The 27,538-nt window shown below is 37.1% G+C and overlaps 1 protein-coding gene and 1 long non-coding RNA gene across 2 annotated transcripts; one reads left to right on the top strand and one right to left on the bottom strand.

The window, feature by feature from the left end:
- The first annotated feature begins 1,798 nt into the window (after nucleotides 1-1,798).
- On the top strand, nucleotides 1,799-27,284 carry LOC109071957 (clavesin-2). The gene is made up of 5 exons (XM_042778129.1): nucleotides 1,799-2,927; nucleotides 5,420-5,594; nucleotides 19,752-19,862; nucleotides 20,084-20,304; nucleotides 24,290-27,284. The coding sequence occupies exons 1-5, from the start codon at nucleotides 2,539-2,541 to the stop codon at nucleotides 24,381-24,383; spliced, it is 990 nt and encodes a 329-aa protein (XP_042634063.1). The 5' UTR covers nucleotides 1,799-2,538; the 3' UTR covers nucleotides 24,384-27,284.
- Nucleotides 5,609-8,384, bottom strand: LOC122149019. The gene is made up of 2 exons (XR_006162795.1): nucleotides 8,277-8,384; nucleotides 5,609-6,837 (listed from the first exon to the last, which is right to left on the bottom strand). It is a non-coding gene; the product is annotated as an uncharacterized LOC122149019 (long non-coding RNA).
- Nucleotides 27,285-27,538: the final 254 nt, after the last annotated feature.

Genomic DNA, 27,538 nt, shown 5'->3' with positions numbered 1-27,538 from the left:
GTAAATGTCTCAGTGGAAATTAATAAATCAGGAGGGAAGTAGACTAAATGTTGTATGGTACAGGTAAAATATCAGGAGATATGCAGTAGCTTAAATGAAAAGTAATGGTGTCCAGAGGTGCAGGCCTCGAAGAGACTTCATTTACATTCATATTTTAAGGATAATTAATCAGAATCCGTAAAAAACAGCCTTGTTACTGAGGTTTTCATTATGAAATCATAGCCACAGGACAGAATCAGTTCACTCAGAATAGAAAGAGACTGCATCATCACAGATGGTGCTTGAGGGCTTTGATTGCACTCAGTCGAGTACCTGCCTGTAAGTGTGTGTGCAAGCTTTTGTTTGACCATATGTGCAGACGTGTCCTCAGTGGTGTGTGCATTTCAATTTAACGTGCTTGTATTCATGCGTTTTAGACCGACTGAGTGTTTTGCAGGCTTGAACTACTAGTGGATGGTCATGGATAGCCTAAAGGCTTGGCTTCTATTTCTGAATGTGTGTGTGTGTGTGTTTAGTTTTTTTACTCCAGATGGTAAATATGATCTGTTTCATGGCTTTGGCTGTAGCTAGTTTAACTTGTGCATTCTGCTAGTGACTGCATTTGTTTATTTTATGGCAGAATGCATCACAACAAACATCTACTGTACGTTGCCCTCATCTAATCTGAATACAAAGCCCCGCCTTGTGTAGGAGGCCCAGCCTTCCTGCTCCGTAAGCAATAACCCTTAGGTTCAATGACCTTCCTCCACAAAAATGATTAGAACCATACAGGTTTTACATCAAAAATGAAAATGCAGTTGGTCTATTAAAAAATGTATAAACATTAATATTACTGCTAAATTTATATAATAAAAGAATTTACTTTGATTAAGCTTTAAGTAATGAAAATATTAATGGCAATGACAATATGAAGTAAAAATGTGCAAATGTTCCCTTACGGGGCTATTTCAATCCACTCTGATCAATATAATTACTATATTGATGTAACCTAATGTAGTCAGATTGATTACGTCATTTCATTGAGATAAAACCAGTTCATTACCACATGAAGCATACTTTTAGCTTACCTGACAGTTTGAACCTGACGGTATTTTACAGTGCAGTTTAGTGATAGCAAATGTTGCTTAAAAAAATAAAATAATAAAATAATAATAATAATAGTATTTGTTGTTGTTGTTAATTAATTGATGATGATAATAACAACTATTATATATATATATATATATATATATATATTATATATTATATTATATACTATATATATATATATTATATATTGTTTATTATATGTTATACTAAAATAATATTATTATAGTATATATATATATATATTATTATTATATATAATATAATTATATATATATATATATATTATATATATAAAGTCTTTGTAATAATTATGATAATAATACTAATAAGAAAATATAGATGCCTATTATCTATGGATCATATCATAATATGTGTCCTCATATTATTATTATTATTATTAATTATGTATATATATATATTCATATATATTTTTTTTATTATTTTAATAGTTTAAATACTGACACAGGATAATACAATGTAATAATGTAGGCTAAATAATAATTCTATTAAATTACAACTGCAACTAATAATAATAATTTATTATTATTAGTAGTAGTAGTAGTAGTAATAGTAGTATTTCTATTTTACTTTTTTTTAGAGAAAAAAAAAATGCATCAACCACTATGTGTGAAAAATATAATAATTCTGGCAAATTGCAAAAACTGGCCAAAGCTTTATATAGTGAGTCTCGGGGGGATACAGAGCGAACGCTCTCCCCTCCTCCGCCATGTGATGACGGACAGACTGTATCACCGGAGCGATGCTTGAAGTCACTCTCATCAGCAACAAAGCGAAGCAACAGCAGCAGCAGCACTGACGTAAACCATCCACCACATCACCCGAATCATACGGACCAGGACTGACACCATATCGTCTCCTCCGAAGGACGTATATAATGGAAACGGAGCGCTGAGAGAGACTGGGATCGTGATGATGCTCGGACTCCAATTCACGGCAACATTTGAAATGCGCGTTAAATGGAGACTCATGACAAGAGATGCTGCAGGGTGCCGCATTGCCTGGCCGCTTGATGATGGTAGGATAGAGCAGCGCTTTTAACCGTGATGCTCATTCTTAGATGCTTTCGGGGTGGGATTTGTAGTCGATTGAATGCCTCAGATTTGATCATACGCAAACTAAGACGATTTCAGCCTGCTTAAGCCATACATGCATACACATATACAATCGATGAGCACGACCAGATGAATGTGAATTTACGTTCCAGAACAAGCATTAATAAAACCCACAATACAGGTGAACTCAGAAGGAGTATATGAGGTGAACTAACAGTGTCATAGCTTTCTGCTTACACTCAGGACCATCTCCGAAGTCAGGTTTTTATTTGCAAGAACTGCAGTGATAGGGCTCTTTATGATTGATATTTTCATCATCAGTTAGGTAATATATATTGATAGTATATAGAGTCAGTCTTGGTCCAGTGTAAGGACAATGACTCATTTACAGGCAGGCCTGTCTCCAGAAACCCTGGAGAAAGCCAAGGTGGAGTTAAAGGAGAACCCCGACACTTTGCATCAGGACATACAGGAGGTGAGGGACATGATCATCACGCGTCCAGACATTGGCTTTCTCAGGACAGATGATGCTTTTATCCTGCGCTTTCTTAGAGCCCGGAAATTTAACCATTTCGAGGCCTTCCGCCTCCTGGCCCAGTACTTTGAGTACCGGCAACAGAACCTTGATATGTTCAAGAACCTCAAGGCCACCGATCCGGGGATCAAGCAGGCTCTGAAGGATGGATTTCCCGGGGTCCTGTCCAATTTGGATAGATACGGGAGGAAGATTCTGGTTCTGTTCGCGGCGAACTGGGATCAGAGCAGGTAGGGTGGTATTGGATTTTGGCTAATTGTGGTTAATGATGCGCACTGTCAGAGCTGTCTTTTCAGCACAAGTCTTCTGTCATTCACTAGAGCATGATGTTGAGCCATTATGGGATGTAAAGTGTTACCTTGTATTTAAACTTAACATTACAGCGTCCATGTTACACATATTGGATGTTACCATTTCTGTATGGGTCATATAGAAATTTTATTTATAGACATATAGACATTTTATTTATTAACATTTATACAACTGTCTACAGCAAATTTGATCTTACCTTCCAAAGGATGGTGTCCACCAGTTGAGAAATAATTCTTTAAGAATCATTTTAACCATTGAGGGTGTAATCATCCAAGGCTGACCCCTGATGACCTTTGAGCTGACCCAATAGTTTACACGATGGTCCTTTATATATGTCATTGTATTTTTATTTACAGTATGACAACATAAATTCAACATGGATGCACCAAGTGCCTGTAGAATATTTGCTGTTATCTCCTTTTTTTAATGAACAGATAAATCTCTCAAAATGTGTAATCTCATTAATCAAAAAATATAACCTTGACATACAATTTAAGGGTCTCTGGACTCTTGTCACATTTCACCATGTAAAACATGCTGACTTTGATTTCCACTTTGAATAACTGATCTGAACAAAACATTTTATACCCATATATAGCCTTTAGTAATGTTTCATCTTGGTTGAGAGTTCAGACCCAACAAGGGTTAATCTATCATCAATGTGTCCTTGAGAAAAGCACTTCATCCCAGGTTACTCCAGGGACACTGTCCATGCAATAAATGCACTGTAAGTGGTCTACATAATAAGTGATCTACTAAACGGCACATTATGAAACCAAATACATATATTTCTTAAAGTGTAATCAAGGTATTTATCTATCCAAGATAGATGTGTAGAGCAGGGATAGGCAACGTCAGTCCTGGAGTGCCACTGTCCTACAGAGTTTAGCTCTAACGCTAATCAAACACACCTTAACAAGCTAATCAAGGTCAGGATTATTACAGACAAGTGAGGGTTTTTATTCAGGGTTGGAGCTAAACTCCGCAGGACATCGGCACTCCAGGACCGACTGCCTACCCCTGATGTAGAGTTTGTTTCTTTATCACAACAGATTTGGATAAATTTAGCATTATATCACTTGCACACCAATTGATCCTCTTCAGTGAATGGGTGCCGAACAGCTGATAAAAACATCACAGTAATCTACATGAATCCAGTCCATCAATAAACATCCTGTGAAGCAAAAAGCTGTATGTTTGTAATAAACAATCATTTGTAATAACAATCGTTTGCAATAATCAAGATGTTTCTGGCTTCAAACCATAACTTCCTCTTTCTGTAATATTGCTTTCTCCAGTGAAAAAGTTGTCTTGCCTGAATCAGGAGAGAAATATATCAAGTTTATAAAATTAAAACAGTCCAAAATCATTCTAAACAAATATGTTGGTGGATTTTGATTTGAGAGGACAACAGGGGATGGACTTTTTCACCGAAGGAAGCTTTATTACAGATTATGGACATATATTTTGGATTTAAGCAACATTTTAAATTTAAACCACCTTAATGATGGATTTGTTCCTTACAAAGATGCAGCTTTTCATTTCACAAGATGTAAACTAACAGACTGGAGTCGTGTGGATTACTTGTGGATTACTGTTATGTTTTTATCAGCTGTTTGGTATCTTTAATAGAATTAAAATGATAAATGTTGATTTTCAATTTGTGATTTAGTGATGTAGTGTTGAAGTTTCTCCAGAACTGTTCTGATGAAGAAACAAACTCATCCACATCTTGGATGGCCTGAAGGTGAGTACGTTTTCAGCAAATTAAAATTTTTGGATGAACTATTTCTTTAAATCATTCTTAAATATATAAATATCTTTGAATTTGTTGAACAAAAAGCTCTACTATCATTTTTCTTGCAGGTATTTTGTATTTAATTCTGTAATGCTATACATGCATACATTTTAAGTGTCCAAATACTTTTGGGGGTAAATGGCAATACATAAATATATGTATTAATTTGTTTGGGCACTTTGCATTGATGCATAATTTAAGATTACTTAAATGATATGTGTACATGTATTTCTTCAAATGTAATTTGTTTTAATGTTGTGAGAAATCTGCTAACTGTTGGTGTTTAGTCTCACCTCTTTAGACTGGAGAGTAGATAGTGCTCGAGTCCATATCAAACAGCCTTTGAATTCATGCCAGTCGCGCCATTGCCTCGGATGACAGGGCTCTTGGCATCCTCTCACAGGAACAATGTGCGATGAGCACTAGGGTCAAGCCGTGCCTGATTTGCTACATTTATTGCAGCATTATGGGAAATGTAAAGCCCTGTAGAAGTATATATATATATATATATAATTGTGTGCACACACTCATGCAAAAACAAAAAAGTCATGCAAAAACATCTCGCTTTTAGTTTGTTTGCAAATCTTTCTAAAGGCTTGTGTTTATCTGTAGGTACACTTTTGTGGATATTCTGCGAGCTATTTTACTTTCTCTGGAGGCAATGATAGAAGACCCCGAGCTACAAGTAAATGGATTTGTCTTGATCATTGACTGGAGTAACTTCACTTTCAAGCAAGCTTCCAAGTTAACTCCAAGCATGCTGAGATTGGCAATTGAGGGCCTGCAGGTAACACAATTCTCTGTTTTTAATCTTATGTTTATATAAAAAAATCAATGTGGATATTACAATGCATTCTTTCAATTTGTACCTGCATGCATATAAATACATGTTTTGGGAAGCAATCCAACATCAAATATGTAACGTCCGTAAAGTGTGCTTCAGGCTTGAATAATGAGAATTGCATAGGGAAATTCTGCATGTGTGAGGCAGAACAGGTGCTTGTAGAGGAATCCCCCGCCCGTCAAACATTTGCCATTTTCTTTGTGAGTAACATGAACAGGAGCTGACCCAGTGATCTAACGCAAGGGAACACAATCTGCAACAAACAAACAAACAAAAAAGGCAATGTACTGGGAAATGTCAATAGTGTGTGTCTATAGTATAGTTTGGAGTGATTCAATTATTTTTTATATATATATTAGTAAGCATCTTTTCTGAGATCCATTCCTTTTCATTGTAATAAAGTAAAACACGTTTTTTGACATTTATTAGTGGTGTTTGCTAAGGAAACGATCACTATTATAAACTGCTCATACTCATTTAAATAAATCCTTTAAAAAAACAGTCATAATTTACTTACCCTCATGCCATTCCAATTTCTAAACCTGTATGACTTTCATTCTTCCATGGAACATAAAATAAGATATTTAAAGAAATGTCTCAGTGCTTTTGTTCATATAGTCAGTGCAGTCCATTCTCTTAATTTTCTAAGAGTTTTGACCAACTTTTTTCACCTTGTGGATCATAAAATGAGCAAAACTCTCAAATATACTTACACTCTGTCTATGCACCAGATATTATAGATACTTCAGCAACTGCATAGCAATGCCCTGGCAACCACCCATAACACTGGTGGTGTTTTGAACGGACGCTCACATTGCATAAAATGTACAACTTTTTAACATCACTATTAAACATAACCGAGCAGCAATTGTCCTTTGTGCTACAAAATGTTCACTGTGCATTAAACAATAGCTAATCTGTGAAAAGACATTGTCCATTTCCAGAAGCAGCCTCTTGAAAGCTCTCATTTAGACATCGCTCCTTTGAGGAGGGCTTGGGTCTGATATGACATGTAGGCAGTGCAGAGTGAGGCCTGTTGACTGAATATTAATGCGGGTCCATGATGAGCCTATTCCACATTCCAGTGCCTCTTCAGACAGATTAGCTGGTGAATAATTGATCGCCGCCATTAGCATCTTGCATCCACAATGTGCTGTTCACATTGAGTGGGACATCGCTTTTGAAGCTGTTTGAAAGGGAAACAATAGAGTAGATTGAGGGAAAACAGCCACAGCTAATTAGTTGCAGTTCAAAAGAGTGCTCAGAAGCTAGCTTGTCAGCAGAAGTCATGATTTACATATGTAAATATTTACAGGAATTCAGATTTTTTACTTTTTTGATCAGATTTGCATGCATAAAAAGTTACAAAGAGCGACTTCCAGGATGAATGCATGCATTTACAGATATACACTACTGTTCAAAAGTTTTGGGATATTATGGTTATTTTTTAAAGAAATAAATGATTTTACTCAGTAAGGATGCATTAAACTGATCAAAAGTGGCAGTAAAGACATTTATAATGTCAATATATATATATATATATATATATATATATATATATCAAATATATATATATATATATATATTTTTTTTTTTTCAAAAATTGATACAGTTCCAAAGTTCTTTTGAACTTTCTATTTATTTTTTTCAAGAATCCTAAAAAAACACATCATGGCTTCCACAAAAATATTAAGCTGCACTGTTTTCAACATTGGTAATAATAAGAAACATTTTTTCAGCTGCAAAATAGCATATTAGAATGATTTCTGAATGATCTTGTGACACTGAAGACTGTAGTAATAGATGCTAAAAATTCAACTTAGCCATTACAGGCATAAATTATAATTTCAAATATATTAAAACAGAAAAGTCAGAACAAAAATCAGAACAACTTTTGAACAGCAGTGTATGCTGATTGCACTGGTTTCCTAAATGTTAATAGGTCAGTTGATGAGTGCTAGAATGAGAGGGTGATGGCCCATGGTTCTGTTTTGACACTGACAGACCCACGGTGTGTACATTGAGTCATTAAACATGACGTTTAGAGCCTGTGGGAAAATCACAGCCCTTCGACCCAAAAGTGCGGGGTCATGTGAAGCGTTACATCAGTCTGATGGCATTGTTCATATGGGCATCTGTCAGTCTCTATCATCAATGTAATGAAGCATCAAAACCATTTTTGATGGCTCAGTGCTTTTTGGAAGTTTATCGTCATATCAGTGAGTCAACACATAAGACAGAGACAGAGAGAAAGGACATGGACAGAAGGAATAGGAGAGAATACTTAAGTCCCTTATGTTCTCTATTCATTTTTATTTTTTTTCTGGTGAGACCATTTGATAAACTAGAATCTGTTGCTATTGAAAATACCTTTTTTATCAGCCAGATAGTATCATGTATGTTTTGCCAGGTTGAAAAATAACTAATGGATTCTTACTAGAAAACCTTAATGGTTTGTGGGCAATGGCCATTTCGTGTTATTTGAGGTAATATGTGTTTATTGCTTAATTTACAGTAGAGCCATCTATCATATACATTCCCTAGCAAATGGTGGCTCAGAAAAGAGCACTTGATGCACAGAAAATGGCTGTTCTTAGCAAAATCAATAAACAGAAACATACTCACGAGTCAAATAGAAGTGAGGGAAAGTGGTCCTGGCTTTCCCGGAGCAGTGCTTTGTTGTTTCTACCTCTGTTGTTTGCTTCTGTGCTTTGGACATGCCTTTTGTCTCTCTTAGTCTTGAGAAATAACCCACGCTTGGCAGCCAATCACAATGGGCCAATCTTCCCCAGCCCACCCCATGCCGAGTTTCCCTGGCAACCTGTCCAACCGCCATGCTATGCACCCTCCAGATGGGCTGTGCTCAAAGAGAGAGACGCACTCATATCACTCAACTACCGTGGCCGTATGTGCGTGTTTCTATGTAGGGCACTTAAAGTGCATCTTAGAAAGCACAGGAAGTTCAGACTGACATGCATTACATATTGCATTGCATACCCATAAAAAAGTCATTTTTATTGCACTCTAAGGTTTTTTTTTATTGCTGAGACTGACATCAGTTGTTGGAGTATCAGCAACGGTTTTATTATTATTATCATTTATTAGTTGTGTGTATGCAGTTTAGTTTAGCAAACTGAATGACCTTGCATGATCCATTAACAAAGTAAAAGGCTCATTTCCACTTTTTTTTTTTTTTTTTTTTTTAGTTAAAGTTAGTTTGACATTTTTTTGACAACATAGTAAAAGTAGTATTAATAATAATAATAATACTTATATAGATGTATATATTACATTAATAAATTATATAGGTTTGATTTGATTTGATTTGATATGATTATGATTGATCAGTTGAATAAGGGAAACTTATTCAACTGTTGGATTTTAAGTACTTTCAGTGGCACACCAGCATTACGCCTTTGCCACAAGTATTGTCTCTTGTGTTTGTCTAAAAAGCCATATTATAAAATGTAACTTCTCTTAAAGGGATAGTTCACCCAAAATTACAATTGTGTCATCATTTACTCATCCTCATTCATTTTTTGTTGAACTACGAAATACAGGTTCTTAAAAGAACAAACCATTTTGTTCTAATTGTGAAGAACATTTTAGTACTCTAAAGAACCTTTTTTCACTATATAGAACCTTTTGTACAATGGAAAGGTTCCATGGATGTTAAATGATCTTCATGGAATCATTGATGCAGATAAAGAACCTTTATTATTTCCAAAACCAATGCATTCTTCTTAATTTGCAATACCCAAGACATTTTATTCAAGTTCATTTTCTTTGCTTGAACAGCTGTGTGGTCAGGGCATGGGATTTGTGCTATATTTATAGTGCCCAGCAGTCTTTGTCCCATAAGCAAACACAGAAAAGCATGATCCAGGGAAGAGGGCTCTTCTCAGTCCCTGTTTAATCAACAGAGCATAGGTTTGCATCTCTCATGTCAGTTGGTTCGACTGGCTCTTCTGGATGCTAAGATCCGCTGAAGCCTCCCAGAAAGCAAAGAGCTTCTATAAGTCTTGCTTATCTGGGAAACGGCACTAGACATATCTGGGCCTGCAGGACTGAAGTTAGACTAATTGTTTTGCTCTCTGGAAAGTGGCACAGTTATGGTCTCGCTCTGTTTATCGCACTATAACGGGACTGTTCTGATCTGTAGGAGAGCTGACAGCTAGTGAGTAGAGCTTCGTCTTTATGTTAGCGGCCTTGTGTTGCTAAGCTCAGTGGGATGGATCTGGCAAGTGTAGATAAAATGTCTCCTGTAGAGCTCAATTATTGACGTGAGCAATGGTATGTGTCAGAGCGTGATGCTTCATATTACGGGTTCGCTCATTTATGGTTAATTTGTCTTCGTTTTAGACAAATATTGCTAATGGGATGTTTGTATGTTAGCCTTAGCTTCAGAAAGCACAGATCACGGACCACCTGATGTATAGTAAACACACAAAAATGGCAAGAGTGGCCTTAAATCTGCCTGTTATGCAGTTTAAGTCAGAATGTGCCAATTCTTTTGGACAAAAGTCCACATGGAAACAATGTTGTTGCTAAAATGAGCACACTGGATTTCATAGAGTTTACAGGGGTTAGGACATTAAATCAAAATGTTTAAGAGTATTCATTTGGTAACAAAAAACTTTTTCTTTGTCTGTCAAATAAAATGGTTTTATTTATGAATAGGTGTAAACTGGGAATTGAATTGATTATTCACTGAAAATGATTTTATCTTGTTTTCCAGTATAAATATCTAAAACACAATATATATTTACCAATGAAAAAAAGAGAGATAAACATTTCAAAATTAAATGTAGTATATTTAATTTCAATGAAGAACAAAGGTTTTGTGACCCTAATATACAAATAGTCTTCTGTAGCCAGACTTCTTATTTATCAGCATAAAATGTGGTCCACATTCTGGCCTATTATGATCAAGATTTGCTCACTTTTTTTACCCAAAGAATGTAGGTGCTTTGCTTACAAATGCTAGTTTTTAGAATTTTTTTTTAACATCCAAAATAAACTGATTCATCACAACCAAATTTTGATAGAATTACACTTACCAAAAAGAAAAGTGGTTAGCATTCCATCTTAATTTCCAGTAATAACAACTAAACCTCCTTAAATGTAAGAAAATTTCATAAGATCTGAAAAGAAGTCTCATGATGTGAGAAATCTAACAAAATGTTGAAGAAGAACAATATTTGTTTTTCACCTTTGAAGACTCTTAGAAATCAGGAATTGATATACAGGTGCATCTCAATAAATTAGAATGTCGTGGAAAAGTTAATTTATTTCAGTAATTTAACTCAAATTGTGAAAGACGTGTATTAAATAAATTCAATACACACAGACTGAAGTAGTTTAAGTTTTTGGTTCTTTTAATTGTGATGTTTTTGGCTCACATTTAACAAAAACCCACCAAATCTCAACAAATTAGAATACTTCATGAGACCAATTAAAAAAATATATATATATTTTAAATGAATTGTTGGCCTTCTGGAAAGTATGTTCATTTACTGTACATGTACTCAATACTTGGTAGGGGCTCCTTTTGCTTTAATTACTGCCTCAATTCGGCGTGGCATGTAGGTGATCAGTTTGTGGCACTGCTGAGGTGGTATGGAAGCCCAGGTTTCTTTTACAGTGGTCTTCAGCTCATCTGCATTTTTTGGTCTTTTGTTTCTCATTTTCCTCTTGACAATACCCCATAGATTCTCTCTGGGGTTCAGGTCTGGTGAGTTTGCTGACCAGTCAAGCACACCAACACCATAGTCATTTAACCAACTTTTGGTGCTTTTGGCATTGTGGGCAGGTGCTAAATCCTGATGGAAAATGAAATCAGCATCTTCAAAAAGCTGGTCAGCAGAAGGAAGCATGAAATGCTCCAAAATTTCTTGATAAATTGGTGCAGTGACTTTGGTTTTCAAAAAACACAATGGTCAAACACCAGCAGATGACATTGCACCCCAAATCATTACAGACTGGAAACTTAACACTGGACACTGGACTTCAAGCAACTTGGGCTATGAGCTTCTCCACCCTTCCTCCAGACTCTAGGAGCTTGGTTTCCAAATGAAATACAAAACTTGCTCTCATCTGAAAAGAGGACTTTGGACCACTGGGCAACAGTCAAGTTCTTCTTCTCCTTAGCCCAGGTAAGACGTCTCTGACGTTGTCTGTGGTTCAGGATTGGCTTAACAAGAGGAATACGACAACTGTAGCCAAATTCCTTGACATGTCTGTGTGTGGTGGCTCTTGATGCCTTGAACCCAGCCTCAGTCCATTCCTTGTGAAGTTCATTCAAATTCTTGAATTGATTTTGTTTGACAATCCTCATAAAGGGATTCGCAGTTGGCATAAGGGGATTTACGGTTCTCTCGGTCGGTCATCTTTTTCTTCCACACTTTTTCCTTCCACTCAACTTTCCGTTAACATGCTTGGATACAGCACTCTGTGAACAGCCAGCTTCTTTGGCAATGAATGTTTGTGGCTTACCCTCCTTGTGAAGGGTGTCAATGATTGTCTTCTGGACAACTGTCGGATCAGCAGTCTTCCCCATGATTGTGTAGCCTAGTGAACCAAACTGAGAGACCATTTTGAAGGCTCATGAAACCTTTGTAGGTGTTTTGAGTCGATTAGCTGATTGGCATGTCACCATATTGTAATTTGCTGAGATAGTGAATTGGTGAGTTTTTGTTAAATGTGAGCCAAAAACATCACAATTAAAAGAACCAAAGACTTAAACTACTTCAGTCTGTGTGCATTGAATTTATTTAATACACAAATTTCACAATTTGAGTTAAATTACTGAAATAAATTAACTTTCCCACGACATTTTAATTTATTGAGATGCACCTGTATATCCAGGAATCCTGTCACTGAAACTAGGACAGCTCACTGACTCTGACTTATATGTATTATTTGGTAAGGAGACCACGATAAAATACTTGCTTTTCTGCAGGCTACGTCTTTCAAAAGGACTCCATCAAATGGATTTTTTTTTCAGTTCAGTCGTGCATCATCAGTGACTCCAGACAAGAAAAGAGATGGAGGTTTCATGTCAAGCCACTGAAACAAAATGCACAGATGAAATCAGCGGTCCATCAGCTTATACAGAGACTAAAAACAACCACATAAATCTCTAAGCAAAGCCGTTCTTTGATAAACTGTAATTTAGTGGCACTGTTTAAAACCGGTAATTATTTAAAATTGTAGATTGATGTTTTAAATGGTTCCTGATTTCACGATGAGGCACTTTTAAGAGCAATTATCCTGTGGCTCTACATCTTTCTAATCAATCTGACCTGCTGCCAGAATCTGTGTTAGCTGCTTGATGGCTTTGTATTCAAGCTAATACAAGCAAACGAAAGCCTTTTCCAACAATCCATTTGAGTGCAGTACTTGACCAAAACAGGAGCATTATGCATAAAACCCAGATCACCCCCTAAGAGTTTTTTATATTTTTATGAGTAGTTCATGTAAAAAAAACTTGCCATTAAAAGAAATCCGTGTTTTTTTATCTTCTTTCTGCTCTGCTGTGGTGACCACAAAAACAAAAAGTTTCTACAAAACGTTTTATGTAGGAGTGTAGAAACAATCCGTAATAAAAACCATTTACAAGTATGACACGCTTTTAAATTCCAGTCATTTATTTCATTTTTTCTTTTCAATAATTTGTCCCAAAACTTTACAGTGACAACTATGCATATAAAACGGCATATTTTTGTCAACAAATACTTTAGTTAATATTTTGTCAGTAGCTCAGTGCACAAACAGTGGCAAGCATAGGTTCACTCATGAATATTAATTATATTATGTGGCGTTCATCCTGCCTAATTTAGCGAAACTAGCTGTCCTAGTTTTAGTGACAGGATTCCTGGATATGAACCTGATTTCTAAGAGCCTTTAGAGGAGAAAAACATGTTTCTCAATCCCAAAATATGAATAGTCTTCTGTATTCTTAGACTTAACTGCAGTCAAAAAGTGAAAGAAACCTCTTGAAAATATATAAAAGAAGGAATTTAGTACAATATGTTTTAAAAGTTGGGGTTTAGTTACAATAGCTGCCTCGGATCCATGTAAACTGGATTACCCAATATTTATGTGTGTCCGCTGTGTATTTTATATACATTTATTAGAGTCCTGAAATGTGAGCAGTTGTAAGTCAAATCTCCCATGTGCTCAAGTTGTGCTTTATCAAGTCACATTTACTTATGTAGCGCTACAAGATACAATTATACGATACAGATTGTTTCAAAGCAGTTTAACACTAATGAACATGAAAATAGTGTTTATGTTGTAAAACAAATTAAATTTCAGCTGTGCTACAGAAGGCAATAGTGTCATTATTCATCTCACTTTAGTTCAGTGCTGTTTCAATTCAGTTCAATATCTGCCAATGTTGCAAAGTTCATCAATTATGAAACAAGTTCAATTCAGCTACAAGGACCTCTACAGAAGATATCTGTGTACAGCTCATGTCACTTTTTCAATGATTTGTATTTAATTGCTGCCTGTGTAGAGATTTTCCATTTTTGTGGTGATTCTGCTTTTGAAAGAATATATATATATTTTTTTTATTAAATCAAATATGTAAGTTCCCTTTCAAGGGAACTTCGAACTGCGTCCTCTAGGGGTCGCTATGGGGAACACCTCGTCGTGACCCGTGTCTGAAGCATACAAATGAAAAAACACCAACGAGTTGGCCGGCGACAGCCTCTTACTTCACTACCGGTGCGACTATAAAACAGGCATCGGGAAAACACGTCATTCTCTTCTTCGTCTTCATTGACTGTTTTTGTTTGAAGCGTGCATCTGAACAGAACCGGTAAGAGCGCTCTTTCTCTGTCTATCATGGCGACTACTAGCAAGCGTTTAGACAATGTATGCATCCGTGTCGGCGTTATTTGACACCTGATGACAGACACGATCTTTACGTGATTTGTTTTGGGTAAAGAGCACGCACGCGATGTCTTTGAGGAGGCAATCTGCGTGCATTGCGAGCATTTTTTCAAGAAAAAAGCTCCGCTCTCGTTCGTCTCTCTTTCCGAAAAAAAGAGAAAAAAAAGGCAGCCATCTGCTTCCCGCGGTTCAGGACCCGCCGTTGCTGAGGCACGGAGGAGAATGAGCTCGTGAGAATTTCAGGTGGATCTGTCTGAATGGTTTAAAGAGGGATTTTCTCTATAGCGCTCAAAAATGGCGGCGGACGAGAGAGAGCCTCGGGAGGATGATGTTATATCTTTAACACTTTCTGATACTGAGGTTAGTGCTCTGCTGGGTTTTTACCCAGGAAAAGCAGGAGATATTTGAGGATGGTGAAGAAGCTGAGGCTGAGCCTTCTCAATTCTCCTGCCCTGCGTATGTAGAGCTGTTGGAGTTTATGGATCGCGCCTCGATGAGCGTTATGTTTCCGACCATAGCCCTCCAGCTCAGGTGAGCCTTCCATTTCTGCCTGATCTCCGTACAGAGATCGAAAGGAAATGAAAGAGGCCGTTTTCTTCTCGCATCCATCGGTATCGGCATAAGAGTTTTTGCCGACATCGAGGCGATGCGCGAAAACGGCTATGAGAGTATGCCCCCTGCAGAAAGAGCTTTCATTCTGCGGGGAGACATCCTCTCTTAATCTCCCTCCTTGCCATCTAAGCCCCTTCAAGCAATGCATCTTGCTTAAATGGCAAGGCATACGCAGCAGCAGGTCAGGCTGTGGCTTTATTACAAAATAAATGCTTCAAGCATATCAGACTGATCTGCTAAGAGACCTGGATAAAGGCGAAAGCCTTTTTCCTGATCAGGTAGCCGAGCTGCGCCGCACCACAGGCCTCTCTCCAGGCTACCAAGCAGGCCGCCTCTGCCAAGTGCAGGACTATGGTGGCCATGGTGGTGTCGGAGAGACATCTGTGGATGAACCTGGCAGGCATCGGGAAGAAAGAAAAGGCTTTCTTCTCGATGCTCAGGTTTCGCCTTCTGAACTTTTCGGTATTTCCGTTGAGACGGTGATCGAGAAGTTCGGGGAGACGAAGGCGCACTCCGCTGCTTTCAGATCCTTCGTTCCACGAAGGTCCAGGTCTGAGCCCGAACAACATAGGGGTCCTGGCCTGTCTCGATCTGAGGATCAAAGACGGGCACAGAAGGCTAGTGTCGCGACTCACGCTCCTCCCCCACCTGCGGGCAGGGTTAAGAGGAATTGTGGGTCACAAGGGGGTAAGCAGAACCTAAGGGATGTGATCCAGACGAGGCAGCGTTCTCGTCTGAGTCAGAGTGATACTGAGGTATCTACTCGTTCCCTTTAGGGATTTTTAACTTCTGCTTTTATCCTCCCCTTCCTAATTCCCCTGTAACCACCAGCTCTCCACCTGATCGAGGTTAGGTGGAAACCTCTAAAACGCATAACAGTCTCCTATGCTGGACCTATAATGTTTTTGGCTGGTCCTATGTTCATAGCAACCACCTTACTGATGGTCCGGACTAAAAGGAGGCGCCCCTTGAGCGGGGCTCCAGCGCAGGAGGGTGGGAGTATAACAAAAATAACCCTTTCTGTATATACTTATGTGTAAATTGCTGGTGGTTATGTCTACTAATAAACTCTGTGAGTTTCCTTTGCAGTGCTCAGTTACAGTGTTTACTAAACACTCGTCAGCACCAGCCATCCGGCTTCATGTTCCGGTATTAGGCGGCTGAGATCACAGGTTTCTGCGGGAGCCTCCTTGATCATCAGGCCTGGCACAGCACTGCAGGGAATTTCATGGATGTCCGGCCAGGTCACCCTGAGGGGTCTCCTGGCCGCTTAGGTGCTGTCGCATCCAGCGGGAAGTGAAGGTGGCAGTTACAGAAGTCTTCTTGTATATGCTGCCTCAGGTGATGCTCCCCTCACTAGAGGTTTATAAAATTTGAGCTTGCCTCTCCCGTGCGGTTCAGCGCCTCTGCGATGCTTAGGAACCTTTAGGTACACACGCTAAGCTCTGTGTACTTTCTGAAAACCACATGGTGGTCAGTGTGCACGTGAACACTTTGCGCACTTTCTAAAAATCCACATATTGGTAAGTGTGCACGCAAGACTCTGCGCGCACTTTCTGAAATCCTGTATGGTAAGGGTTACGCGCTCCGCCTCGTTCCCTTTCTTGAGATGATTAGACCTTGGTTCCTTGGGCTCCATTCAGCCAGTGTGTATTTGTTTATACACTTCAAGCATCGCTTCCCTCAACATGAGGGGCTATTCGGGCGATTCTCGTGGTAGTTTAGCAGCGCTCCCCTTTTCCAAGAAGGGTCGCCTATGAGCGTGCTACTCTGGATTCAGGAGTTCTCCTCTCATATGAGACTGAGTTCACTGTTTTTCCCAGAGCGCTCCAGCATTATTTCCACAGATCGAGTTGATGACTCTCAAACATACTTTTTTTGAGATGCACCATTCCATCTATGAGCTGCTCTATCAGAGTGCCACGAGAGCCCTCCCTTAGAACAGTATTTGAAAATCCATGATATGGTAAGTGTGCACGTGAAGTCTTTGCACACTTTCTGAAATCCACACTGTGGTAAGTTCGCACGCTAGTATTCTGTGTTCTTTCTAAAATCCTACATGGTGAGGGCTTCGCGCGGTTGCTTCGTGCCCTTTTTTTGAGTTGGTAAAAGCCCCGTTCATCTTGGGCGCCACTCCACCCATGTATCCTCGGATACCTATCTAAACAGGGTGTTGCTACTGGAGATCTGTTGAGACAGCTCCTTCAGCAAGCTTTTGCGGAAGCAAGCGGTAGCCCCTGTGTGACAGGCAAGACTTAGTATAAAATGCTAGGTTCCTAGCCGTATCCCTTTAAAGGAATCTTTCCTGATTCCAAGCCTTTAGCTCTACCATCGGGCCGAGGCCCTAACAATCAAGTTGGGTATGTAGCTTAGGCCTTTGGCCGTAAGGGGTATTGTCACAGACAGCCGTCTAAACGTCCCGGGGGCAACTCCCATTGAAATGGTAGAGTTGGTACTTAGTGTTCGCCATGATTCTGGCCTGCACTCCCCTCAGCATGGCGGCGTGGGTATACTGTTCCCCATAGCGACCCCTAGAGGACGCAGTTCGAAGTTCCCTTGAAAGGGAACGTCTCAGGTTACGAATGTAACCATGGTTCCCTGAGTAGGGAACGAGACACTGCGTCCTCTAGCTCCCTGCCATGCTTCGGACGCAAGCTTCAGACGAAGAAGTGAATGACGTGTTTTCCCGATGCCTGTTTTATAGTCGCACCGGTAGTGACGTCAGAGGCTGTCGCCGGCCAACTTGTTGGTGTTTTTTCATTTGTATGCTTCAGACACGGGTCACGACGAGGTGTTCCCCATAGCGACCCCTAGAGGACGCAGTGTCTCGTTCCCTACTCAGGGAACCATGGTTACATTCGTAACCTGAGACGTTTTACAATAAAATACTATTTCAGGCTTTCTGCTTAAAAAAAGTTTATTGCTGATTATTTGTAGTTAATTGAGAAATTTGCTAGCAATTTCTGAGTGAAAATTATTTCTACACCTTTGTTTTTTTTTTTCAATGCAGCTCACTAGGTTGTGGAACTGAGCCCTAGATTAATCATGAGAGCTCATGTCTGTTAATATTAAAATTGAATAATGCTTTTTTCGGCATTGCAGGATCAAATGAATTCTGAGCATTATGGCATCTTCCCTTCCCCCAGTTACCTCTATCTCCTCCCAGTGTCACACTGCAGGGATACAGATCAATCAGGTTTCACCAGCTCACACCAGAGTTGAGCTATTCATGTTTAATGCAGCTGAGACCTTTATCTGCCTCGCTAGCAGCGGGTTCTCAAAGCAGAGATATCGTAGTGTGTGCTGACACTACCTGCTGGTAAATGTCTCATAGCCCCTCCCGTGAAGCGACGGGCCAAACGGCATGTTTGCATCATCTCTGTGTGAGATGCAATACCAGATCTAATGCTCACAAGCCTGCGTTCTGCCACCAGACTCTGACCTGGGGGCCTTGGTGGCTACAGCCCACTTGCTTGCAGATGTCCATCATCGGCATTAGGCCAGAACACAATATTGTTATAAAATGAGACAAGGCCATGATGTGATAATCAGTACTTGAATTTAAAATTTGCATAGTTCAGAAAAAAAATTGCTGTAAAAGTTAGGACTATTAAGAAATGAAAAGAAATAATAATTTTAACTAATTTCAGTTTCAAATAAATGTAATTCTTTTGAACTTTCCATTCATCAAAGAATCCTGACAAAAATGTATCATGTTTTCCACAGTCAGTACAACCTGATTTCAACGTTGATGATTAATAATGTTTCTTGAGCAGCAAATCAGCAAATTAGAAGGATCATGTGACACTGAAGACTGGAGTAATGATGCTGAAAATTCAGATTTGCCATCACAGGAATAAATTAATTTTTTTGATCAAATAAATGCAGCCTAAGCATGAGGGGCTTCTTTCTCATAGACACAAGTTTACATCCTGTAAGCTGGGACTTGTAAATCTTTACCGTCATTACTTATGTCTCGATTTTTGTGAGCTTAGCAAATGACCTCAAGACAGCATCATTATGAAGCTTCCCAGAACCCTTGCAGTCAGCTTTATGAATATGGATTACTGTTCAGGGCAGATTAGTGAATACAGCAATGTATTCATCAACTTCAGCGGTGTGATATCAGGAGAAATGGGAATTATGCCCATTTTTTGGTGTAATCCTCTGTGGAATCATGAACTAGACTCAAGGTGCTACAAATGTAACTCTAAAAAAAAATCTAAGGTTGTAGGGAGGAGAGATGTTATTTTTTTCTCTCTCTTCACAAATTCTAAAGTATGCATAAAAATTTAAACATAAAATTAAATACAGTACACTGTAATTTTTTAAGTAGTAAATATAAAGTTTATTTGAGTATATTTGACTAGAAAATACTATTTCAGTTTTTCTACTAGCAATTTCTAAGTGAAAATTTTTATACACCATTTATTTCAGCATACAGTCTGGTTTCATTTTAAGCAACTAGTGAATTAATAGTGATTTTATGAAATATTATTTATATAATATCATATATTAGGTATGATAAATATAATAATAATGTTTATTCGTTTACTTATTTATTTTTTTTTTTTCTACTACTCATAGGATAGCTTTCCCGCAAGGTTTGGAGGGATTCATTTTGTCAACCAGCCTTGGTACATCCACGCTTTGTACACAGTCATCCGGCCTTTCCTCAAGGACAAAACAAGAAAAAGGGTGAGAAAATGTTAATTTTCAGAGTTATTGACTTGTGTGTCTGTTTTCATCAATCACTTTTATCACATAAAATTGTTAACTGTTCTGTTTATGTTTGATGTTTTGATGCAGGAATTTTTTAATGCACAGTGCAGTGCCATAGAATTTAGTGCAAACCACTGAATGGTAATGAAACTATGAAAAAAAGGCAAATAACACTATTTAGTTTGTTGTATATTTAGATTTTCATGCATGGAAACAATCTGAACAGCTTGCACCAGCTGATCTTGCCTGAGATTCTGCCGTCTGAGCTGGGTGGAATGCTGCCTCCTTACGACATGGGCACCTGGGCCAGAACGTTGCTGGACCACGCGTATGACGAGGAGACGGACTACTGCCCTGAATCCTATACCTTGTCTGTCAAAGACCTGGAGAAAGATTTGTCCCCTAAAACTATGAAAAGGTCTGTTACTTGATGATCCAGCTTTTCAGTACAAATGTTTGATGTATTTTTGCCTGTTGACATCTTGATTTAAGTTTTATGCAAGCATAGTGGAATGTTTTAATATTATTTGTTATCTTTGTATTATTTATATATGTTATTATAGTATTTATTAATATTTTAAATTAGCTTTAGTTTTATATTTTTAGTTTAATTTTAGTATTTTTTCTGTGCTTTTGTCATTTTTCTATTAGTTAAATTTTTAGTTTTAGTAAATCTAGTGTTTCAAATTATTTTTTTAACTTATTTAGCTTTATTTCAGTCAGTTGCCAGTAATTTTTTTAAGTTCATATTTTACATATAATATTATTTTATTTGTTTTTTTTTCTTATATATTTTCTTATATTTTCTTTTATTTTCAGCTTTATTTCAGTTACTCCAAACAATTTTTAATCATTTTGATTTTAGTTTCAGTTAACCATAACGCATTAAAACAAGCACATGAGGTCACCGAACTGGCCATATTATGTAGTGTATGTTGTTTATTTCTAATGTGCTTGTTGAATGACATCATTTGGTGGCTTGCCATGGATACAGCATTTGCTTATACGCAGTCTTCATTCAAGTAGAATTATCAAGAGAGTCGCTCTGGATAACAAAAATAAGCTGCTTTGCTAGAGGCATAAAGAAGCTACAATGTTTGTTAAAGGAGTCACATTTGAGCTGCACACTGTATGTTTCTTCTTGGTTACGGTGCTTAGCAACCAACTCCTTATTTTTATGCTAAAATGCAGCTCTTCTTAATAAAATAATCACTTTGGGATGATCTTACAGTATGTGTTTGACTGAGCAACTTGAGCACATTTCACTGATCAAGACATGGTGGGGTGTCTCGACTTACTAGGTCATGAAATTAGCATGAGGGGGTAAAGCCACAACCATGAGCTTCGTAAAAATGATGCACTGCTTATACATGGACGCCTATAGAGTGTAAAAGAACACGTTACAGAGGTTTTCCTGTGTACAGAGACGTTGGCTACCAAATATAGCCTAGTTTGCAGTGGCTTATTTTGCTCTCGCATTTGAAGGAACTGTTTGGATTCTATCAAAGCGCCTGGGGAGTGCAGTATTTGGAAGAAAGTAGGTCTTAGATGTTCTTCTATTGCTAAGATCAAAGTACTGTTCTTTAAACAGCTTTGGCTACTAAACTAAACCTCCCAGTCCGCACATAACACATAACACTTTGGCGGAATCTTGCACCCTGTATTGTGAATTATTTTCTAGTGTTGTATTATTAAAATAATTCATCATGTTTAGATTTGTGAACAGATTGCTAGTGATGATCTATACTGATATTCAATTCTATCAATTCAGTCTCATGGATACACTCACAAACAAATCATATATTGGGGCTTTGGTTTACAATAGTGAGAAACAATCCCATTAGACTCAATTAATGATTTATTTGACCAGTAATAAAATCTGCTAAAGTTGACTGTAAAAATATGCATTTCATTTAATCACGCATAACCTGTCATAACTAAATTGCTTGTATGCACAGCATATTTTTATAGTTTATTTTATTCAAATGAAAGGTGAAACAATATAGTTTTTACATTTTTAAGTGGAAAAGACACTTATCTAGCGTCTTTTTTTTGATGATCAATTAATTTGGCATGGTATGTTTGTCATTTTCGTGCATGAAAGATGCATCAGCACTGACATTTCTATGCTTAATCAAGCAACTGTTTTGTATATTTACTGAGTGCTTTAAATTTCCACTCACTTATACTCCCTAAAATGTCATTATGTTAAAATTAGTGTGAGCTTAGGAATGTCTGATTTTAAAAAGCTAACACCTCCCACATTCTACAAAAGGGTAAATTATTCAGAGCAATTAAAACCACACTTTGTCCTTTTGTCTGCTCTGGAAAGGTCACATGGACATCACTTTTTTTCCCAATACAGTTTTCTCTTGTTTGCATTGGGTTGCACTCAAATAGCACAGATTCTTGCTGTGATGTTAGTGTAACAGCTTTTGTGCGTCATTCTGTGATTCGTTAGTTGAAATAAGGTGTAGTTAATTATCCTCAAGAAACATCTTGTGTTTCATCTCAGATATTTTTTGCTGTTTGCTGAGTCTAGGTCTGTCACAGAAACAGGTGGGATTTCTCAAGACACCCGTTTCAGTGATGGGTATCAGGTAGTTTATTTCATGCGTGGTATTGAAAAAAAAAATCATCTCTTACCGCACCTTTAATTTGTTCCTTTGGGGTGTGGTATTGAAAAAAAAAATCATCTCTTATACTATATACTATATACTTTGGGGTCTTATATATATATTATCAGTAACGACTGGATGACTGTGTATATAGCTCTAACATATCATAGCCCACTTTTCACAATCCAGTCAAATCCCCGTGGATTCACCTTGTCCTACATTATTTCCTTCTGAATATTCAGCACATCATTTACGTCACATTACTGAAGTTAAATGCAGTGCAATTTCTTTTGTTAAATCTAGTAGTTGCCTGATAAGAAACATCTGTTTTTGTTGAATTTTCGTGATTATAATCACGGTTCAAACAAAAATGCGTCAGTCAGAGGAAAGTGCCCCAGATCTGCACATGATGAACGACAGCACACTGTCCTCTAAGCTTCTTATGCCTCTACGAGAGGGCTAAATGAAAAAGTAGGCCAACAAAGTGCACTAAGATGACATGTTCCATTACACATCCTTCACTTTAAATGATTGTGACATGTACAATGCATCATTAATTTGAGTGTGCAGTGCTCTGTTTATGTACCTAAATGTTTCATTGGGGTCCCAAATGTCTGAGAATAAATGTCACTATTTTGGCTATTTTATTTTTTTATATTTCATGTCATATTATATGATCAAATATTAAGTATTGTCAAGTTTTATAGGGTGAAAAGTTCAAATGAAAAATTTCAGATTTATTTTATTCAGATTTAAAATTTTAATGAGTTTGTTTCTCCATCAGAACAGATTTGGAGGAATTTAGCATTACATCTTTGCTCACCAACAGATCCTCTGCAGTGAATGGGTGCCGTCAGAATGAGAGTCCAAACAGCTGCTAAAAACACAATAATCCACAAGTGTAATCCACACCCACACGACTCAGTTAAGTAACCTTTGAGTCCATCAATTAACGTCTTATGAAGCGATAAGCTGGAGCTAATAAATCCATCATTAAGACATTTTTAACTTGTTTTCATCCAAAATATGAGTTCTTAATCCATAATATTACTTTCTCCAGTGGAAAAAGTTGTCTTCTAAATCAGGAGAGAAATATGCAAAGATTACACTGTTTACAAGCAAAATATTCCAAAATGGTTCTAAACAAATATGTTGGTGGATTTTGATGTGAAAAGGTAATAGGAGATGGACTTTTTCCATTAGAAGAGTTATTATTATATAGACTTATGGCTTATGTACTGTGGCCAGAAGAGAAAACGCCTTAAGGATATTACAAAATCACAGCTTTTTGCTTCACAAGACGTTAATTGATGGACTGGAGTCATGTGGATTACTTGTGAATTTTTGTAATGTTTTTATCAGCTGTTTGGACTCTCATTTTGACGGCACCCATTCATTGCAGAGGATTGATAGGTGAGCAAGTGATGCAATACCAAATTTATCCAAATCTGTTCCAATGAAGAAACAAACTCCTATACATCTTGGATGTCTTGAAGATGAGTGCATTTTCAGCAAATTTGATTTTTTTGGTTGAACTATTCATGATTTGAAGTTTATGCAAATTATGATATTCTTATTTGATTAGTGGCCTAAAAATATTAATAATAATAATTTAAAGAATGTATTAAATAATATATATTTTTTTTTCTTTCTCTGTCATGTAATAACATTTCTTGTTTATTTTCAGGTTTGAATTAAGATTAAATTTTGTATCCTAGCTTTTCAATGCACTCTCATGATTTTTCCTTTCTTAGCAGTTTATTCATATTTTGTTTATACCCACAGGTCCCAGTCCGTGGTGGAACCAGGTGTCCTGAAACGACCAGAGAAAGTGAAAAACGAAGAAGAAAACATGCAGCCGCTGCTTTCTCTGGACTAAAGGCTTTTAATTCCCCAGGCAACGAGGAAACGTCAAGCCCCGTACACTTTGGAGGAGCACACCTCGTTCCTATAACACAAGGGGGAAAAAAAAGTATAAAGAAAGAAAATGTTAAAAAGCAAAAGAACACACGAACAGCCTCCAGGAACAATGCAGAGAGCTGCCAGTTTAAATGATATTTTTGAAGCAAAGAGCTGACAGCAGACTTCCGTATGTAATTGTCAAGTGCCAATTCAAATCTGTAAATACACTTCAGCCCTAGACGTGAGATTGAGGGAGTAATTGTGACATGAACCTGTAAAGACTGCTGTGAATATCCTGTGTGTGCTTCTCGTGATTATTATGTAGAACATGGTACAGTAGGATGGGTAATCATGCTTATTAAGATTCACAAGCTAAGGGGTATCCTACATTTATAATCCCCAAATCAGGAGTCGCTCAGGAGTATTTAGCAAGGAACGCATAGAGCTGGTGACAGTGTCAGACAGGCATATGCTACTTCCATTAAAGAAAACACCATCGTTGGTCCAGGTTTCACAGCAAATACCCCTTTACGAAGAAAAGATTTTTCTAATGAGCGTTTGCTAATATTATTTTAACACGTGTTTTTTGGTTTAGTATTCGTATATCCCAGAGGGGTCGAATCACATTTAGTAGGCTTTAGCTGATTCTTCACTGATGGCCTTTTTGTTTACACTCTGTCGTAGATCCGTGGAATATCATTTCCATATTAGGCTAAGTTGGTTTCCAAGGCATTTGTATTCAAACCAAGGACCAGATACAGTACGTTACAACAAAGTACAATTTTTGCCATCTTTCCAACTTCAGAGTAATTTCTGCTGAAGTTAAAGGAATAGTTCACCCAAAAATAAGTATTCTCTGTTTATTTACTCTCATATTTTAGTATCATTGAGATACCAATGTAGTTTTTATTAATATTTTGATTATTTTTTTTAACTAAATGAATAGTTAAAACTCTATATGTTGATATATATAATATATTTGCTGCTCATATGTTGTTATTTTTCCATGAAAACACAAAGGAGAGTTTTGGGGAGTTTGGAACAACACGATGGTGAGTAGATAAAGACAAGATGTTCGTTTTTGGTTGCACTATTCACTGTAACACTAACACAGAGGATTACACAGAACCATAAACAAGGTGTTGTACAGTGACACATGCTAGTGCATGCTTCCACATGCTTATATTGGTCAGCTTATGGTTTAGATCGTGTGGAAATAGTTTACTCTAAATTACTCAGCTGTTTTATGGAATGCAGTGTTGTCCTTGGTCTTTGGCAATAGGTTTTTACAGCGGTTAAGTTTTAAGCCCAAACGAGTAAATTTAACAAACAGATAATTTGATACTTTGTGAGTGTGTGTAAGGAACAAGGGCAATATAAACTACATTTAAACTACATAAAGTACATACAAATCTTCCAGGCTTTAGTTTTTGCTGATATTTTTATTTTATTTTCCATGGGAGCAAAAATCCTCAATGATTTTGAGCAAATGATACTTCCCAGACAAAAATGTCAGTATAAATATGTAATCAAAGCCTCTAGCTTGGCTAAACAGTCAAATTTAGGAATACTGTGGTTATCTTTCTATTTTGTGTAGTACATAATGTAAAATTCTGTGGGTACAGCTTTGTACAGTGGCTCAGTTTGGTCCTGTTTTTATTTTCTTATTTCATATAAATCAATAACTACTCAACTATTACACATACATTGTTGTACACTTGCATATATGACAAAAATACAATATGGATGCATTGATAGCATCTAATGTATCTAACATTTACACAGATTTAGAAATCAATAGATTACATACAGTACAATCACCCTAACAATTTCATGAATCTCCAAAGTTGTTGGTTATATATTAGATGCTGTTAATACATTACTTATACACATTTCAGTGCTTATGCAAACATCCCTTAATTTTTTTCCCCATCTCTAGCTTTTAAACACTAAGACAATTTACATCTATACCAGATTTGCTCCTCTTCATAACAAGCAGGTTAACAGTCCAGATTATGACTTTTTATATTTTGCTGATATAGCTTAGTTAAGGAAGGTGACATCCTAAAATGAAGTCTGCCCACTCTCTTGACTCATTGGGCTTCTAACATCTCAAGGAGTGAAAAATTGTTTCTAAAACCTTGCTATATCACCCTGAACAGAGTCAGGGAGAACAAACATTTGAAAATCGGCTGTTTTAAATCAGAATGTATTTCCCAGAGAGTAATTTTCCCTACTTTGGGTTAAGAGAATGGTGTTATGTACAGTATAGTCATTATTACACTTCCTGGTCATGTTCAGATATTGTGAGCAGGAAGGCCTCAAATGATGGTGTAAATTGTTTCAGCATATATTTAGTAAAGCTGTGTTAATGCCAATATATTGCATTATATTGCCAGTATTTTAATACACCTTGAATTTATTTGTATTCCTGTATATGTTTTGTTCATGCTGAATTATGAACAGCCTTGTTTGTATTTTAGGCAATCGGAATGTTGATCAAAATTGTCTCCATTTTTCTAGCCTTGCTTTTTATGGATATGTACATGTATTGCCATTACAACCAAAGCAACCCTGGGTCAAAGAAGCCAACAATTATCCCCTGCTTTTCTAAAGACTACAGGAACAATATTTCTTTGATTGTTGGCTTTTCTTTTCCATATCACTTTGATTGTACAATAAGGTGTTAGTGCTGAGAAGCCCATGCAGTATAGAGGTATTATCATGCAGAACAATACAGTACATGTGGTTTAAAGGAACATGTTGAATGGAAGTAAATATGTGTATATGTCCTTTCAAAATGCTGAGATAAATTATGTAACTGAAACTAAACTGCGAAAGGAAAAAAAGCAGCCAATAAATATTCATAATATACATAGTTTAAACCTATGAATGTTTTTTTTTTTTTTTTTTTTTACTTTTTTTTTAACTTTTTTAGCTCTTTAATTTTGCTTTGTTTTTAACAGGTTATTTAATTTCAGATGGTACACTGACATCTAATAAGGTGAATAGCTTATTTTTCTTTCCCAAGCTCTCCCACAAACATAAGTCCATGTACTGTAAGTTTGGTACGAAAATTCCATGAAAATAGGGCTTTGCTTTATGTCAGCAACAAATGCATGTGTACAGTTA

This window comes from Cyprinus carpio, chromosome A20 (assembly GCF_018340385.1).
Source record: "Cyprinus carpio isolate SPL01 chromosome A20, ASM1834038v1, whole genome shotgun sequence".
NCBI classification, from domain to species: domain Eukaryota; kingdom Metazoa; phylum Chordata; class Actinopteri; order Cypriniformes; family Cyprinidae; genus Cyprinus; species Cyprinus carpio.
Note: the sequence above shows the minus strand (reverse complement) of the source record. Positions and strands in the feature narration are given on the sequence as shown.

Excerpts from the sequence above, each read along its gene's own strand:
- LOC109071957 (XM_042778129.1), top strand. The coding sequence starts at position 2,539 with ATGACTCATTTACAGGCAGGCCTGTCTCCAGAAACCCTGGAGAAAGCC. Across the intron at positions 2,928-5,419 it reads GCGAACTGGGATCAGAGCAG|GTACACTTTTGTGGATATTC; the intron begins GTAGGGTGGTAT and ends GTTTATCTGTAG. Across the intron at positions 19,863-20,083 it reads AGGACAAAACAAGAAAAAGG|ATTTTCATGCATGGAAACAA; the intron begins GTGAGAAAATGT and ends TTGTATATTTAG.